At 49.5% G+C, this 16,792-nt stretch overlaps 7 protein-coding genes across 7 annotated transcripts; 4 read left to right on the top strand and 3 right to left on the bottom strand.

Annotated features, from left to right (window-relative positions):
• Nucleotides 1-213: 213 nt before the first annotated feature.
• M430DRAFT_97844 (hypothetical protein) lies at nucleotides 214-2,553 on the top strand (the record flags this gene model as incomplete). The annotated part of the gene is made up of 2 exons (XM_024870071.1): nucleotides 214-868; nucleotides 1,163-2,553. 2 exons carry the CDS (start codon nucleotides 214-216, stop codon nucleotides 2,551-2,553), a joined length of 2,046 nt encoding a protein of 681 aa, XP_024723070.1.
• Nucleotides 2,554-2,781: 228 nt separating this feature from the next.
• Nucleotides 2,782-5,517, bottom strand: M430DRAFT_97309 (hypothetical protein; the record flags this gene model as incomplete). Its single annotated transcript, XM_024870024.1, has 5 exons — nucleotides 2,782-4,085; nucleotides 4,134-4,796; nucleotides 5,156-5,257; nucleotides 5,307-5,335; nucleotides 5,396-5,517. 5 exons carry the CDS (start codon nucleotides 5,515-5,517, stop codon nucleotides 2,782-2,784), a joined length of 2,220 nt encoding a protein of 739 aa, XP_024723069.1.
• A 260-nt stretch (nucleotides 5,518-5,777) lies between these two features.
• Nucleotides 5,778-6,183, top strand: M430DRAFT_98228 (hypothetical protein; the record flags this gene model as incomplete). The annotated part of the gene is made up of 2 exons (XM_024870105.1): nucleotides 5,778-6,070; nucleotides 6,129-6,183. The coding sequence occupies 2 exons, from the start codon at nucleotides 5,778-5,780 to the stop codon at nucleotides 6,181-6,183; spliced, it is 348 nt and encodes a 115-aa protein (XP_024723068.1).
• A 170-nt stretch (nucleotides 6,184-6,353) lies between these two features.
• On the bottom strand, nucleotides 6,354-7,795 carry M430DRAFT_16958 (hypothetical protein; the record flags this gene model as incomplete). Its single annotated transcript, XM_024863566.1, has 2 exons — nucleotides 6,354-6,413; nucleotides 6,470-7,795. 2 exons carry the CDS (start codon nucleotides 7,793-7,795, stop codon nucleotides 6,354-6,356), a joined length of 1,386 nt encoding a protein of 461 aa, XP_024723067.1.
• An 857-nt stretch (nucleotides 7,796-8,652) lies between these two features.
• On the top strand, nucleotides 8,653-11,570 carry M430DRAFT_48620 (hypothetical protein; the record flags this gene model as incomplete). Its single annotated transcript, XM_024868007.1, has 2 exons — nucleotides 8,653-9,951; nucleotides 10,098-11,570. The coding sequence occupies 2 exons, from the start codon at nucleotides 8,653-8,655 to the stop codon at nucleotides 11,568-11,570; spliced, it is 2,772 nt and encodes a 923-aa protein (XP_024723066.1).
• A 219-nt stretch (nucleotides 11,571-11,789) lies between these two features.
• Nucleotides 11,790-12,486, bottom strand: M430DRAFT_135511 (hypothetical protein). Its single transcript, XM_024862409.1, has 2 exons — nucleotides 12,310-12,486; nucleotides 11,790-12,199 (listed from the first exon to the last, which is right to left on the bottom strand). Exons 1-2 carry the CDS (start codon nucleotides 12,373-12,375, stop codon nucleotides 11,918-11,920), a joined length of 348 nt encoding a protein of 115 aa, XP_024723065.1. The 5' UTR covers nucleotides 12,376-12,486; the 3' UTR covers nucleotides 11,790-11,917.
• Nucleotides 12,487-14,442: 1,956 nt separating this feature from the next.
• On the top strand, nucleotides 14,443-16,483 carry M430DRAFT_16955 (hypothetical protein; the record flags this gene model as incomplete). The annotated part of the gene is made up of 5 exons (XM_024863564.1): nucleotides 14,443-14,491; nucleotides 14,554-14,744; nucleotides 14,801-15,279; nucleotides 15,330-15,781; nucleotides 15,831-16,483. The coding sequence occupies 5 exons, from the start codon at nucleotides 14,443-14,445 to the stop codon at nucleotides 16,481-16,483; spliced, it is 1,824 nt and encodes a 607-aa protein (XP_024723064.1).
• Nucleotides 16,484-16,792: the final 309 nt, after the last annotated feature.

Raw genomic sequence — 16,792 nt, 5'->3', positions numbered from 1 at the left:
AACGGCTTGAAGCGATCTATTGACGGCAGTCCGAAGTCTGCGTCTACTTCCAAGTCCACAGAAGCCCCACCACCCAAGACCGACCACCATCACTCGAAGAAAGCAAAGGTGGCAGCTACAACAAATGGCGTCTCTAACGAGAAACAAACTAAAACGAATTCCAAGTCCAACGGCGCGAAGCAGTTTGCACATCAGAAGCCAGATTTGCAACTTATGAAGAAAGCTAAAGAGCTTGAGAAGCTCCGAAAAGAACTACCCATCTGGCAACACAAACCTGATATTCGGTGGGCATTGCGACACAACGATGTGCTTTTGCTCAATGGAGAGACTGGTTCCGGAAAGAGTACTCAAACACCACAATTCCTCATCACCGAGCCATGGTTCAAGAAACAGACTGTCAAGATCAAAAACAAAGAGGGAAGAGAGGAAGACGTCTCTGTTGGAGGTGTTATTGCGGTCACAGAGCCTCGACGAGTCGCAGCGATTACATTGGCAAAACGTGTTGCTGCCGAGATGGGGTCACCTTTGGCCAAGGGGATTGAATCAGGACAAGTAGGATACTCTGTCCGGTTTGATTCTATTATACCCAAAGGCATGAAGATCAAATATCTCACCGAGGGAATGTTGCTTCAAGAAATGCTTCGCGACCCCCATCTTCGACAATACAGTGCCATCGTTATCGATGAAATTCATGAACGGAGTATCGACGTCGATCTAGTTGCTGGGTTTCTTAGGCAGCTTGTCCACGGAGATAAGAAGGGTCGAGGCGGTGTTCCACTGAAGGTCGTGGTCATGAGTGCAACCTTAGATCTGGGCGGGCTCGAGGCCTTCTTCTCGAATCTAGAGACTCGGTCAAAATACGAGCCTGGTAAAAATCACGGAAAACTTCTCGCACCCCATCTTGTGGAGAAGGCTAAGGAAGAGAAGGCTAAGGCTAGGGAAGAGAAAGCTAAGGCTAAGGGAGAGAAGGCTAAGGCTAAGAAAGAGAAGACTAAGGAAGGTGGTGATGTTGCTGGAGATGAGTCGCGCCGGTCTTCGACGGACACATTCTCTACCTGGGACGGTTTCAGCTCATCGGATGAGGATGCCAAGGGAGAGTCAACGAGCTCCGATGAAAGTGGAACAGAAAAACCCGATAAGAAATTTGGCGCCCCAAATGGAGTGGCCGTCGTGTATGTTAAGGGGAGACAACATAAGGTGCGGGTTTACTACGATGTTAAACCGTCCACGGACTACCTTCAGAATATGCTGCAGACTATTCTCAAGCTGCACACTACGGAGCCTTTACCTGGAGATATTCTCGCTTTCCTTACGGGACAAGAAGAGATTGAGACCCTCCAAGGGCAACTTGAGCATTACGCGGGCATACTCGCGAAGACTGTGCCTAGGATGAAAGTGATGCCACTCTACGGTGCGCTGCCAGCTCAAGCTCAACAAGATGCGTTCGAGAAGGTCAAGGAACCGTTCACACGCAAAATTGTTCTCGCCACGAATATTGCTGAGACATCCGTCACGGTGTCTGGTGTACACTTTGTCGTTGATTGTGGCAAATCGAAGGTTAAGCAATATCGCTCACGCCTTGGTATGGAATCTCTCTTATCGAAACCCATCTCCAAAGTCTCCGCGATCCAAAGAGCAGGTCGAGCAGGAAGAGAGACAGAAGGCAAATGTTACAGGATCTATACCGAGGAGGATTTCGCCAAACTTGAGGCGGACGAGAAGCCAGAGATACTTCGAAGTGATGTGATCGAAGCAGTATTGAAGATGAAAGCTCGGGGCGTTGACGATGTCCTTAACTTCCCATTGATGGATTCGCCTGACATCAGAGCCATGGAGATAGCCCTTCTACAACTCCACGTCATGGGCGCCCTCGACGAGGAAGGCAAGCTCACGGATACGGGAAAGAAAATGGCTACATACCCACTCCCAGCCGCGTATGGCCGGGTCATCATTGCAGCCGCAGAATCAGATTGCCTCCTGGAAGCAATTGACATAATTTCCTGTCTGACATCTGATTCTGAAATATTCCTTCAACCCAAGTCTGAAGAAGATCAAGAAACGACCGAGACATTGCGTGCAGCGATCAAAAACCCACGAGGCGATATCTTGACTTACTTGACCACTATGCAACACTATGCCGCCGAGAACACAGATCGCAATGATTGGTGCGCCAAGCGGCTCATATCCATCCGTGCCATGAAGATGGCTATGATGATTCGCAAACAGCTTCGTCAAACCTGCTTCCAGCAGAAGCTTCTGAAGGAAATGCCACCACCTGATCCACAGCCATTCGAAGAGATCTCATTTGCCAAAGGCGAAACCATACTCAAAACATTTTTGAAGGCATTCGCTACAAGAACGGCGGTATTGGGAGCAGGCGGCTATCTCACGACCCAAGGCCGCAACGAGATTGTGATCCATCCGTCGAGTGTGCTCTATGGCCGGAAGGTGGAGGCCATCATGTTTCTTGATAATGTCTACACGGCTAAGAACTATGCGAAGAAGGTTAGTGCCATACAGGCGAACTGGATTGTAGAGGCGTTGGAGATGTAGTTGGTTTCTTTTTGCTTCATTGAGACATGGCTACGTACATTTACACCGGAGTGGTTATCTGACTTTGATACCCGGATTTGAGATGATGATTCGCATGGCAAAAGAAGGGCGTTTTATCAAACGCTATTTAGAAGGTCTACTTAGTACAGTACTATAGAACTCCTTGCTAAAATCTTACAATCTAAATGCTGCTGTATCCAAGAAGTAAATATAAGTACAGAGAATACACTAATCCTCAATGGCCGTGGAAGCACTCCTATCCAGATCCCGCCACGTTCCCGTTTCACCGGCCAAGTTGCTGCCACTTCGATTGCTGGGCGGCTCAGCCAAACCAATACACAGCGTCTCCAACATCTTCTCGATTCTCCTAGTCGACTCCTCCAATGCCTGAAGTCTCTCTCTCATATCCTCATCCTCCTCTTCATCGCTCCCACTATCAGTCGGCCGCATCCGGTCTGTAGGTTCGCCAAACGGGTACATGGAGTCCCTCCTCCTCGGCCGCACCTTTCCCTTCGCATCCTCCCTCTCTTTCCTCCCCCTCCCATCCCCACCCCCATTCTGCATCCCCTGCTGCGACGCGTCAACCGCTGTCCCGAATTCCCGCTGCAGTCCGTTCCTGCCCCCCGAATCATCCTCATTTTCAATCAGCTCCTCGATCTCCTGCGGCGGCTCCGTATCGAACACCGCCTCGATATCGCCATGCGCCGTGAGGCCGTGCGAGAAATTCCAGAACCTCAGTCGGCTCGTGCTCTTAGGCAGCTGCTCGACATCGCTAGGCCGCCGGGTGTGCGCCCATAGCGTGCGCCGCTCGATGAGCCCGATGAGGAGCAGCAGCGGCGCATTGAGCGTCCGCACGGCAGCGACGTTGATCTTGTGGAACCAGCGCGGCGATATCATCATCTTGAGAGGGAGGAGGGTGAGTAGGGCGAGGATGTTGAGGGGGGGTTGGTACGCGAACAGGGCGTCGGATTTGACGCCTTCGAGGGTGAGCACGGCGCGGCGGAAGTGGATTTCGGCCGTGGCGTTGGCGACAATGGTCGAGAAGGTGGTGCTGAGCATGGAGACGAGGATTGTGAGGAAGAGAGTATTGCCTAGTAAAGCAAAGCCTACCATGAGCATGGGCCCCAGGATCGGGTGGAACTCGACTGAGCGTTGGATACCGGTTCCGTCAAGCCCGAACCATACCCAGAGCATCCATTTGCTGATGGCAATCGGTCGGTGTGCTCCATTGCTGAGCCACGTCATAGAAAGCAGGAAGCCTGCGAAACACCATACGGCGAGCATGGTCAGGACGGTGAAGTCTCTCATCATTTCTCGGAGTGAGATAAAGAGCATGTTCTCCGACATGAGGTTAAATGCCAGTCGGGGGACGAGCACTGGAGCCCCCATAGCAAGAACATCTAAGGCTTGCTGGCCCTGTGCCAAGTTCCCTGCTCTCCAACCATGGATACGAAGAACCAAATAGATACCGAAGATCACTGAGAATGTCACATCGAGAAAGGACCAGAGATTCTGCGTATAGACATGCCAACCTAGTGACCGGTTAGAATCTCGTTCACAATGTATGAGAAGATGCTTACCATGCTCAAGAATCGAACCAGTCTGGTCCAGAACCCACCCTAAAGTGTATATAATGAATACAATCTCCCTTATGCTAACAACAGACGGATCTCGTTCGGCCATGATGAAAAGAAACAGCGTTAGGAGTACAATAAAGTGACAGATTTCCAGAATATTCCTCGTTCTCGGGACACATAGTCGATATTGGTTCAATAAAGGTGCGCTTCGAGGATTGTATAGGGAGATTGGTTTCCGCTTGTAGTGATCGGGGAGGATGTCAATAAACGTGGTCGGTGTATAAACCACCTGACCCTCAAAAATTGCATTCACCACCCTCTGGCATGCCGAGGAGCTCAGAAAAGTTTTGCTCTCAGTTATGATTGCTATTTCTAGGGCGGGCACTTTTCTATTGTGGCTTGTACGTGAGGAGGAAGTCCACGCATCGATGCCATGTTCCCGAGCAGACTCCTCTGGTACACCTTGAAAAGGATCAAAACCAGATACTAGGATATGAGCAAGCATAAGCAGGCCTCGGGTTCCTGGATTATCTTCGTGGAAGCGGCGGAGGATCCGGGTCGCTATCAGCTCACAAAGTAAAGCCCGAGTGGTGCAGACACTTGATCGATGTGGTTGGGTCAGTTGCTCTCTTTGAAACTGAGCACGGTTTACCAAGAGGCAAAAGACTAGTAGTCACTTGTCAGTAACGACGGCCAAGAGAGACGACATATTGCCCGGATTAAGAGATGAATGAAGCTCTTCCAGTGAAACAAATCATATCCATTTTCCCGGGGTCAAACTTAAGTATTAAAACAGAGTGTAAACGAACTTGACGATCTCGGGCGATGAAACATAGTAACAAGCTCAGGATTCATGAATATCAATATCATTATAATCGGCCTCTCTTGCTTCCTTCAGTCACCCGATTATATCGTATGACTAAACTTGAAACTGCGATGACCTTCGACCACTTGTGAAGGGTTGATAATTGGAATCTTGTCTTGTATGATGTGACAAATGACATAGAACAAAAGGGTATACAAACTTATAGATATATCTTTTAATCCATAGAAAGTATCAACAAGTGGCCGTACAATAGCCACATTCATCCGAGGATCCCGCAGCTGGTCGAGGCTATAAGGGTCATCTACCTTGGATTAGCTATTGCATTGACGGGATAGAAAAAATAAACATACCAATCGCTGTGATGACATCGTGACGGATACTGTGTGCAATTAGAAATATTCATGAAAGTCAAGGAGGTATCTGAGCAAGGGGGCAGTACCGATGAATGGTGGTATAAACGGGCAAATCGGTATACGGATTGGCGGGACAAACATCGTGAATGCCGTGTGGCGGAAAGCAACCATCATGATCAACGTCTTCAGGATTAACCGGTAAGAGCATCTCACTTTCCTCTGGAGAGGGGCTATCGCCCCTGGAAGGTTGTTGACCCATTACTTGATGGTTAGGGATTGGGCGCAAAGCATGATGCGATTAATTAGGATATGGTTCCATCGCCTACAGATCGAATATTCGCAGCCAATCATAGACATTTCCATTCACGAACCTTCTTTCGAAGCACATACATTCTACAAAGCACTTCAGCAATCCAATTCGGAATTTTCTGTAGGAAAGCTCAGAATCAGAGTACCCCCGCGAACATAATGTCATCACCAGCCAAGGATCGTTACAAACTCGTCTACACCGTCCTTCCAGCCTACCTTCAGGCCACGAAAGATGCAATCTTCGCAGCCGGAGGCGGCATCTACGCGGACGGAAAATACATCCAAGTTTCTTTTGAGATTCCAGGAACTGGACAGTTCCTCCCAGTTGCTGAAGCTGGTGCTAAGCCCCACACCGGAACCCCTGACAAATTGGAGAAGGTTGAGGAGGTAAGGGTTGAGATCACATGTACGGGGAGAGAGGTCACAAAGGCAGCTGTTGCCGCGTTGAAGAAGTGAGTCTTGAATTTGGGCTCTTTTGGGCTCTGGTTTGAATCATGCTAATAGAGATAGAGCACACCCATTTGAGGAAGTTGGGTATGAAGTATACAAGATTGAGGACTTTTGATGCAACAACCCGTTTGGTAGCCTCAGAAACATCAAGCAGCACATGGATTATGAGAACAAAGGCTAGTTGGATCGACCAAGAAGCTAATCGCAAGAGAAAATGACACGCGCTCTATATCGATCACTCCATACCATAACGCCTAATCCATATGCATAGAAGTCGTGAGATACTCAATGAATACGATCCAATCTCGCTCTGTTCATAGCAATTTGGTCGTCCACACGATCGCTCTGTCAATAATGTTAGCAACTGGCCTGGCAGAAAACCCTGTGAGAAAATCGCGTACCTTTTCGATGATCTTATCGATGTGCTTGTTTTGCTCATCCACCTCCCTCCCAGTAGCCCTTGCTAAAGCATTTAGTCGCCCAGCAGCATGGCCCAGAGCATCAAGATTGTGATCAATCTCATTCTCCATTTCATCATCTTCTGAATCTGCCTCGAACTGATACTTTGCCCTCTCGGCAAGGCTGGCCTTGCTCCGGAAGCTAGTTTCCCCTGGTCGAAGGTCTCTGAACGCCCGTTCCATTCGCTGCTGCGTACCAAAAGCTGCCTGCCGAGTTGCATCGCGCTGCTCACGCTCAGCTCTGTGCTTCTCGATGATTTCCTGATCACGCTCAGCTCTTCTTGATGAGGCTGTAAATGGGTTAGAGACATGAACAGCGAACATGCTCCTATTCAATGTCTTCAGTTCTTTCGACTTCTCCTCAGCAATTCGGTTGTGATTGGAAGCAAGATCCAAATTCTTCTCGGTATTGTGGATGCGATCACCTTGGGCTCCAAGTCTAGCCAAGGTAGCTCGGCCTGTTTCTTCAGCCTGATGCGCGAGGCGCAATGCATTACGCGTCGACGAAACATCCTCTTGCTTCATGAAGCGAATCTGCTGCTTGGTTGCTTGGACATCCTCCTCCTCTTGTTCCTCGCTAGTAAGCTGCCTCTCATCCCCATATGTGCCATAGCCACTATCAGTACCCTCGGCGCCTGGAGTCGATGATTCGGCGGCATGCCCACCATCTGGCTGTCCATTGTTGTGCGGGTGGTTGTTTTTCTGTGCATATCTTTCCTTCGCTCCTGCAAACAAAGCTTCTCGATTATCTTCTGTGCTAGTTGTTTCATTACTGATCGTCCGACCTAATCCACCATAGCCACTTGGTCCATATCTCGAGCCGCCGGTATCAGCAGAGGGTCCGCCGTATCTGTTGGCCCCATATCCGCCCCCGCTACCATATCTATCAGCCGCATAGCCTCCACCATTTGGTGCTGGAGTGCGACTGACTGCTGCGGGCGCCGGCGGGCCTCCATAGCCTCCATTGTATGGGGCAGGGCCGTTAGGAAGGCCGCCTCTACCAGCCCCAAATCCAGGGGCAGCAGCAGGAGCAGCGGTAGTGGCAGGGGCAAGATAGGTTTGCTTGGCTTGTTGATAAGGTGAGGGACCCGAGGGGCCATATGAAGGTTGCGGCGTATTGGCATAGGGATCAGCTGCTGGTGGTGGTTGTGCGTATGGGTTCGACGATGCAGGCGCTGGGGAAGTGCTCTTGGATCGACTTCCAAAGAGTGCTAAACGATTGGAATCCTCGTCGCCATCACCTCTCCTGCCGAATCCGAATTTCTTCATTGTTGTCGGGCGTCTGGTCGCGGACGGATATTATAGAGAGTGTAGAGAGGATGGGTGAGAGATGACGAAGGCGTTCGAGGGGGGTTCGAGGGTATTTGTGGTTACAATGAATGGCCTGTCTCGTGTGGTAAGAGGCAGGGGACGAGGGGAGGCGACAGCGAGTTTCAGCGCTGGTAGTAGTGCTACTGCGGCCGTGCATTCGGCGCCGGAGTATTGTATTTACGGGGCATTAAGCGAGGTGCCCAAAATAGCGTTGACGGCGGCTGATGCGTGCCGCGGGAACTAGTTCGATCCCTGTCCGTCGCAGTCGCAGTCAGAGTCACAATCCGGACGACGACCTTATAGCAACACTACAAGCATCCTTCATTCCTATACAACATCCCTAGCCACATCGACAATGTCTTCTCAATGAAGGCTTGAGCTCCCTCATAAGCCCAGTCACTCCACCAAATTGAAAGAGCTCGAACGCATCGGCTCAGGCACAATCATCAAGATGCTTCTACGATTGTCGCAACTCTTTCGGATACACCACGCGCATACCAATACATGCTCTCTATCGAACGCAAATATAGCTACAGTACGGCGGCGGTGGTTGAGAAAAGAAACTTGAGGCGCTTCTGTCAGCCACCCGACTTCCACATCCGAAGGCTCAAGCTACCCCTTGCTGCACCCGTTTCCGCGATAAAGGAATCAGGATTGTTCATAGCCTATTAGTGGGGCTTGAAGCCCTCTTCCACCTGGTTAACTAAATTGGACACGGTCCGTAATTCTCCCAATAGAATGTTCGGAGTATTGAGTGCTGAAGGCGACCTAGTAATCCAATCCTCATATTCCAACCCAAGCCAGTATATCCAAGAATGGCCTCGATATTTACCTATGATCCAAATCCACCACGAGTTTCCTCACCATGGTTGGCCCCTGCAGCCTCGCCCAAACCTTCGACTCCCCAGTCCAGTGACCGGAACCCCTCTTCCAGTCTACTAGAAGATTATGGTGTCACCCGACTGGAGGCAGAGCCCCAGGAGGGCCCTACCGAATACAAACTGCATCTGCTTTTGAGGCCGAGACGGACATACAGCTCATTGAGTACTGGCCGTGTAATAGCAGGATCTCAACAGCACCGGCAGCAACCTGGGAATCAGCCCATACGCCATGAACCGGGGCCAGTTTCGGCTCCTTCGAATCAGTCTAGGCAGAACCGCCTAGAACAATTAACCACTCAACTACTATGGCGGCTGCAACAGTCCTCTCCTTATCACGCATCCTCTACCAGCGACCTTGTCCTGCCTAAATTACCAGAGGCTGCGGCGGCCTTGGAATCTCCTTCACGGCCCGGGAAGCTTCTTGCTGGGCTCGAAGAGAGTCGCGGAGCTCTCTATGAAATCGGCGTTTCTGATGACGGGACCTTCGTTGGGTTGACTAAGGATGAGATGGACGAGAGCTTGACAAATCTCCGAGCTATGGCGGCTAGTCTTGGATGTAATGTTGAGGTTTTACGAATGGTTGTGGTTGGAGATTGCGAATGGCATGAGTTATCTAGTGCCACAGAGAAGCCAGACCTAACATCTGGTCAACTACCAAAGCATGAGAAGCAGAACTCCGGATTGTCCAAGGATACAAATGAGCCAACCAACGTACTTCGCCATCACGCAAAGCTGTGGGTCGCGGAGGCCTTGGTCACTCCTGACTTAAGCTCAAAAAATCACATCATTCCCGTTGATACTAGAATTGACGCTTGCCATGAATCTCCGCCTCCCTCCAATTCTCCTGCCACCTTCCAGGATCAAGAGAACTTGGCTGTGGGCGAACCGGTCGATCAACTGCGAATAACGCTCACGGGCCCGACTACCTCAGGGAAATCAAGTCTGCTGGGAACACTATCCACCGCTACGCTTGACAACGGGAGAGGCAAAAGCCGACTTAGTCTACTGAAACATCGACACGAGATTGTCTCGGGAGTAACAAGCTCGGTGGCTCAGGAATTGATTGGTTATAAGGATGATGATGTTATCAATTACGCTTCTGGAAACGTTACCTCTTGGACCGATATACACGCATCGGCCGAACGAGGTCGGCTAGTTTTTGTGTCCGACTCTGCTGGCCACCCAAGATACCGTAGGACAACAGTTAGGGGATTGGTAGGATGGGCGCCACATGTAAGGTCCCCATTGGCTATATATGCCTTCTTTCATAACATTCAGAAGTACATTTTACTGCCAAGACGTGTCTTGAAATTAAGCATATATATTCTGCAGCCCTCTTCCTTTTCCGATTAAGCATTTACTGACTCTCGGACTAATAGTGGACTGTGCTTTGCGTGGCTTGTGACGATGGTGAAAATGCTCCGACTGGTGCGGGGGGAACTTCATCAGCGCAAGACATACTCGGGACTGCTGGAGCTGGCATTGACCTCGCAAAAGCACATCTAGAACTGTGTTTGAAACTGGAGAAGCCACTGGCAATCGTCATCACCAAACTTGACTTGGCTTCTAAAACAAGTCTTAGGCAAACAGTTTCTAAGATCTTGTCCGCCGTGAAAGCGACAGGCCGAACACCGTCTCTCCTCCCTCCAGACCAGTCCAAGGTGGTTTTGGAGTCAGACCTCAAAACCATTCTTCAGAGTGATACTGATACCATCCGCGGGCTTTTTGCTAAAACAAAAGATCTCGAAGGGCTCACGTCGATCGTACCCATCATTCTGACAAGCGCTGCTAAAGGCACAGGGATTCGCCTAATGCACGCCCTGTTGAAAAATCTCCCGATACCACCTGCGCCGACTCCACAGGATTTTACTGGTCCCGCGCTAAATCCAGAGCAGCCTGCTTGCTTATTCCACATCGAAGACGTTTTTGGCCTACCTGCCTCATACGAGCCCCTCGCTTCCAGTAAAAGCAAGCAGGCTGACGCGGGGAATGTTGTAGCTGGCCATCTACGATTTGGCAGACTTTCTGTTGGCGATACAATTGTCATTGGGCCATTTCCAGCAGATGCCGAGGAGAATGATTCGCCTCCCAAATCAGGTGCCAGGTCGTCTCCAAATAGCTTTGGGGCTTCACTATCTCATCCCTCCGCAACAGAGCTCACAGGGTTTGCATCTCGAAATGTTCTCGCTACTTCCGTGGCTAAGAGAGAGTGGTACAAGGCTCATATTGTGAGTATCCGTAACTTGCGCCTACCTGTCCATACGCTACAGGGTGGTCAAGTTGGCACTATTGGTATTGTTTTCGATCTCGGCGAAGGGGAATTGCGGAATGGCGCTGTTGAACGGCTACCACCAACGGCACCTCGAATACGAAAAGGCATGGTCATAGCAATTCCAAGTCGACATATGATTCAAACAGAGCATGCGCTACAGGCTGTCAGTGGGTTCACCGCTTCTTTCGAAGATGGGGATATCAATTCAGTCACGCCTGGAAGCTTGGTCGTTGTATACATTGCAAGTATACGGGCATCGGCTAGAGTTATACGTCTGGCGCCTCATGCAGCAAATAATGATACAGTTTCTACTAGGGGTGAAGGAATGGACGATGTATTTGGGCTCGATGAGAGCCTACAACAAGAGGCGCAGGACTCGGAGCCCTTCATCTTCGGCTCCGATGGAGTTACAGATGTGACTTTGGAGCTCCTGACAAACCGTGAATGGATAGAATTAGGCTCTCAAGTTTTGGTTATGCCTGGTGGAGGACACGGCCTGTATTATGGTTCTGAAAGAGGAGAAAAAGGTATTGCCGGCCTCGAAGGCTATGTTGGTAAGATTATAGAAGTTGTAGATTAGAGTACTTTACAGCTTGAATCAATGTTTTCGTTCCGCACTGTCTCAGAGCTACCATGTTGATAATATTGGTAATTGTAGACACCGTATTCTGATAGAGAATAATGCGGCAGGGCCTAGAAGGATCCACCTTGATTTTATATTGCGAACATTGGTTTCCCATCTGCTGATTCCATCCAACGCCAGCTGGTATCGACTTCTTCAGATTGAACACCGGAACGCCTCCCAAGCAAAGCCTGTGTAATAACCATATCCTTCTCCATATAATATCCCGCATCGCTTGTTTCCTCCTCCGGTCTTCCTCTCCCCACTGCATCACAATCCGTACCCAGCATTATCCTCCCACCACCCTACGCCCTAACCAGCCCATAAAACAACGTCCACGTCAACACGAACCCACTCAGCCCCTCTACCAGCCCCCCCGTCCAAAGCTCCATGCTCCCCCTAAAATACCTCTTCGTTCCCGCGCCGTCTTTCGCACTGCCTGGGAGCACACGGAACACATATACGAGGGCGCTCGTCAACAGCGAGAACGCGAGATAGAACAGGAAACCCAGGTAGGATTCCAAGCCCAGAATGCCGGCGCCGACACCAAACAGCGACGCTGTTAGGTTGTGAAGAGTTGTGAGCGTCTGTATAGTGGTATGTCAGTTAAGGATATAGGGAAGAGGATCAATGGGCGTCGAAGGAGGAGGAATTGCGCTGGTGGGTGAGGGATGGGATGGATGGTAGCGGAACGAACCTTGGTGTTGTGGACTACGGACTCGTGCACTATGGGGCTTATTTGAAGCTCCCGTTCGGTGAGCATGGTTGCTGCGGTCGAGATTCTATGGGGAAAGAGTAATAGGGCGCAATGCGGAGATCTTGGCTTGGGTGTTCGTTCCTGGATATCTGCTTTGGATGCTGTTGGAGATTGGCCTGCTGTCTGTACGTCGGATAAACGATATTCCTTATAGGCCATAGCCTAGGTAGGTACCCCTGAAATAGGAGACTGAGGCCTGTCATCTTACATCGTATTTCCTACGATATGGCTTGGAAATGGCTTCGGCTACCCAATTATTATTTTATTATTTATGCATTAAGATTAGGAAAATTAGGGACGGAATGGATAATTCGCCTCATTTAGCATACCTAGGTACCTTACCCAAGGAGATACGTGCTACGGAGTCTGCCTCAATATCTACATTGCACAAATAACATCACCCCAACATAATGAATACCACCTCTTCGGGAATCCGTTAAATCACTGTATGATGGCCACTTCAAAGTCTCAAGCTTGTGACCCCGATATCTCTGAGCGGTTTTCTGTACTCTGCTCTATAAATTTTCATGTTTGGTGGTTGTTGCGGTTTCTTTTCATTGCCCCCGGGGGGGGGGGGGGTCCCTAGGTAAGTGAAATGTTCTACATGCCACCAAAAATAACAGGAAGCGGGACGGAATGAGGACGGAATAACAGAGGTAGCCTTTTGCACAAAGAGAGCCCTTTGGGGTTGTAGGAGTCACAACGCGCCACGGTGGCTTCTATATTTAGAGCCAATGGCGTCTCCTCGTGAAATGAGTTTCTTCAAGTTGGAGATCAGAAATGGATATAAGTTCCAAATGAGTGAGTAGTTAGGGCGCTGAAGTATATAGGGGTACTTCAAGATAGGTTCTCTATTAGGAAAAGAGGAGAAGGAGGGAAGAAAGGGAGAAGGGGGACAAGCGAAGGCAACAGCCTTGACGGAACGATACTGTCGTATGCTCCATGAGTAACTGGCGAGAGCAAAGCCAATATGGAAACGTGTTTATATTGATGTTGACTGTTTGGCATAGGAGTAAAATTATTTTGTAATATTATTCTGACACGATGAGTAAGTAGTCCAGAGTCCGGCTGGCCTCGTACATCAGATTCTGACTCGTTATGCGCCTTGCGCATGCCAGTCATAAAGAAATGCTCTCCATTTATCCATTTCATGCAGGAAGGGTCTACAGTTGCTGCAGCCTTGTGCACAGGCAGGTATGCTTTTCAGTTTGTCTTGATAATAAGCCCGCCTTATACAGTATGCTGTTGACCAGGTGCATCCGAAGCTGTCCATGGGAGAGGCCGATGACAGTGCGAGGACGAGTGTAAAGCAGAATCTCATCGGTACAGCCGCTCACGGTAGATTCGAAGGCAAGCAAGTCCTGGCAAACGTGTGGACCGATTTGTCGAGCTAGAACCTCCAACTTAGAAGTCTATCTTGAAGTAAGGTATATGAACAGACCCCGGACCCCGCATCTTATCCCCCAAAGCCCTACCTCTCTCTTACCCAGAAGAAGACGATGAATGATGTCGATGATATCGGCTTGAAGCCCCGCTTATATTCAATGCACTCTCTCCTTCAAGGCGACAGTGCACCAGCATTCAACGTCGTCCCGAGAGCGATTTGGATGCTTGGAATACTTCTCAGATTTCCCACGGCGCGAAACGTGCCACGAATGGACATAGACTGGTCCATTGATCCGATAGCGAGTTGGCATTGGAGAAAACCAGCTCCTGTAATTTTGTCACGGCTAACATTCTCTTTCTTGTTGCAGTGGTCTGGTCCATCAGGACTCGGGACTCTTGAATAGAACAGGAAATAGGAATAGAGGTTGCCAAGATGGTTATCAACGCTTTCCGTACGACACGAAATCACGTGTACGGAGTGACCTGCAGGCGGCTCGGGGCCCCATGCCAATAGCTCCGACACGGCAGGGGAGTGTTTGAGAACTATTGGCGATGCTACTTATGTTGTTCTCTCGAACACGCCTTGAAGAAAGAAAGAATCCTATAAACATTTCTACCTCTCCTTCCTCATGGTGACTGCGACCACCGGAATGGACTATATCGATTCCAAATAGCGTTTCGCATTCCATGGAGGCCGTCGTATTCGATGACTCTCCGCTCGCCGAGTATCTCGAAGGTGTGTCGTGGCTTCATGCATTCACTCACGCAAACGACAGCGGGTCGCTAACTTCTTCGCAGGTGAGGGCGGCGACTATCCCCATGGCCTTTCCAGTCTCGAGCCTGAGCCTTCGTCAACCTCGTCGAGCCCATCATTTGCCCCGCGAGGCAGACCAACCGTTCGATCGAAATATCGCCACAGATTACCTCCCCCTATACGGTTAGCAATTCCGCAGAACAATGCAGTCGCTGCGATACATGACACCTGTTCTGTGGGTCCCATCAATCTTTTGAATTTGTATCGTCAACTGACCACATGTTGGGACAGAGGGCCGTTACTTCGCGACTGGGCAGCGCCGACAATGCGAGATTCCTAGAACGATTTCGATATATCATAGTAGCCTCACAGCTTCTCAACACCCACTCATATCTTGGTCAGGGTCATGGACAGTCACGAGACCCATTGGTCATACCGCCCAATGCTCCGCAGGCTGGCGTGTTTACTCTGGCAGGAGTTGGGGTAACTGCTTGCTTTGCGTTCGCTCTGGCCTGGTTAATTCACTGGACGATGGACGCTGGAAAGTCCGTATTTGGAAAGGGCCATGTGGCTGCCTTTTTCCTCTTGTTGGTATTATGCTCAGTGATATCATATTCGTACATGCGTCGGCAGTGGCTACAATACCTGCGGCAGCAATCTCTTGCAGAAGCATCGGGGTTCGTCACTACCGCTCAGAATCTTGATAATGCTGCGGCGGGGGCTTTGACATTAGTCCAAGAGGTTGAACTGGTGTCTCGTGGCTACAGAATGTAAGTATTCTGTCTGTAGGTCCTGATAGCAAGTACTAACAATCCCTTAGAAGCAGTCCTCTTCCTCCTATAAGCCGAATAGAAGATCAAAGTCAGACTAGGAGATGTACACGACTAAGGAAGTGCCTCAGAATATGTTTTGCGGGCATAATTCCGCAATACAGTCAAGCTTGTGCCGTTCTCAAACCCTTGACAGAACAACTGGATCTCGAGAAGTATTACGATATATACGACATAAGTGACGTCGACTTCTCAGAAGCAATGCTGGGTTATTCGGAAACCGAATTTGAAGATTTCGAGTCGTTACGAGTCTTGAAAATTCTAGCTGCCAGATTTCACATCATCAGAAAGGTGTTGCTTTGCTGTCTCCTAGCTCTGGATGCGGACGGCGGGAAATCCGATTTCCCTCGCTGGAGTACTGCCGTGGAGGAGATCCATAAAGTCAGGGAAGTCACTAGTGAAGCAGAGGACAGACTAAGTCGGGTTCTAGGTGAAGAGGAGAGTAAGTGTGCACTACCACTATCTTTGATCCCTTCCCTAACCATCTCCAGATTTTCCAGTACCGGCTACCCCGAAGCTACCTCTTACCCCAAGTCGTGAGCGATGGCGATCCCAATTACGAAAATTAAACTCCCTCTCAGCAGGTATCCGAGGGCTCCAAGCAAAATTGCATGTTTTGCGGGAGGAATCTGACAAGAACTTGAACGCTACGGATGACGTGTCAGAGCTCGGAACGAGCCTCATGATCCAATATGAATCCATAGGGATTGACCTCAAAGCTCTGATGCAAGAATGGGAGGATGGAAAAGCGGCTCTCGCTTCGAACATAGATCGGAATGAACGCCGTGTATCTTCCATGAGCGTAATGTCACCAGCAAGTTCCTTGGGCGGCGCTACGGCAGTGGAAGAAGGGAGTGCGGCAGATGCTCTAAAAATCCTAAATGGTGAGGTGACATGCCGTTCGAGTATGGACTTCAGCAGCTCCGATGTGGAAGAAGTCTTTGAAGCCATTGCTATTCCAAAACAAAGATCCAAATTGACCCGGGAAGAACGAATTCTGAAGATGAGGGAAGAACGGGAGAAGAGGGAGGCTATAAGGGAGAGAACGGAATCTAATACACATATGATAAGAGAGCTGGAGTCGGTAATAAAAATGAGACCAAGGGGAAGGACTACTACTGGGGGAAGAATCACATCTATATAATGTTTTCCTTGAGATGACCAAGATCTCCTTGATTAGGGACAGCGCGGAGTCTGGTAATGATGATACCCGGGACGACTTTCACCTTCCTGACTTGGAATACGACTGGCATGGTTATGAAAGTATTAATAAGGAATCCGCAAGGATAGCATGGGCCAGGCGTACATATTAGACATAATGGACATAATTCATTAATTTATATTTAATCTTATCAAAGACTTAGTCTACCTACACCCTCTGTACAGTACAGGACATTATGTACAATACCCCACAAATTCAAGGGACATTGTGACCAATCGTTAGAAATTCAAG

The sequence above is a fragment of the Amorphotheca resinae genome (genome assembly GCF_003019875.1).
Source record: "Amorphotheca resinae ATCC 22711 unplaced genomic scaffold M430scaffold_3, whole genome shotgun sequence".
NCBI classification, from domain to species: domain Eukaryota; kingdom Fungi; phylum Ascomycota; class Leotiomycetes; order Helotiales; family Amorphothecaceae; genus Amorphotheca; species Amorphotheca resinae.
This window is presented reverse-complemented; position numbering and strand designations above follow the sequence as displayed.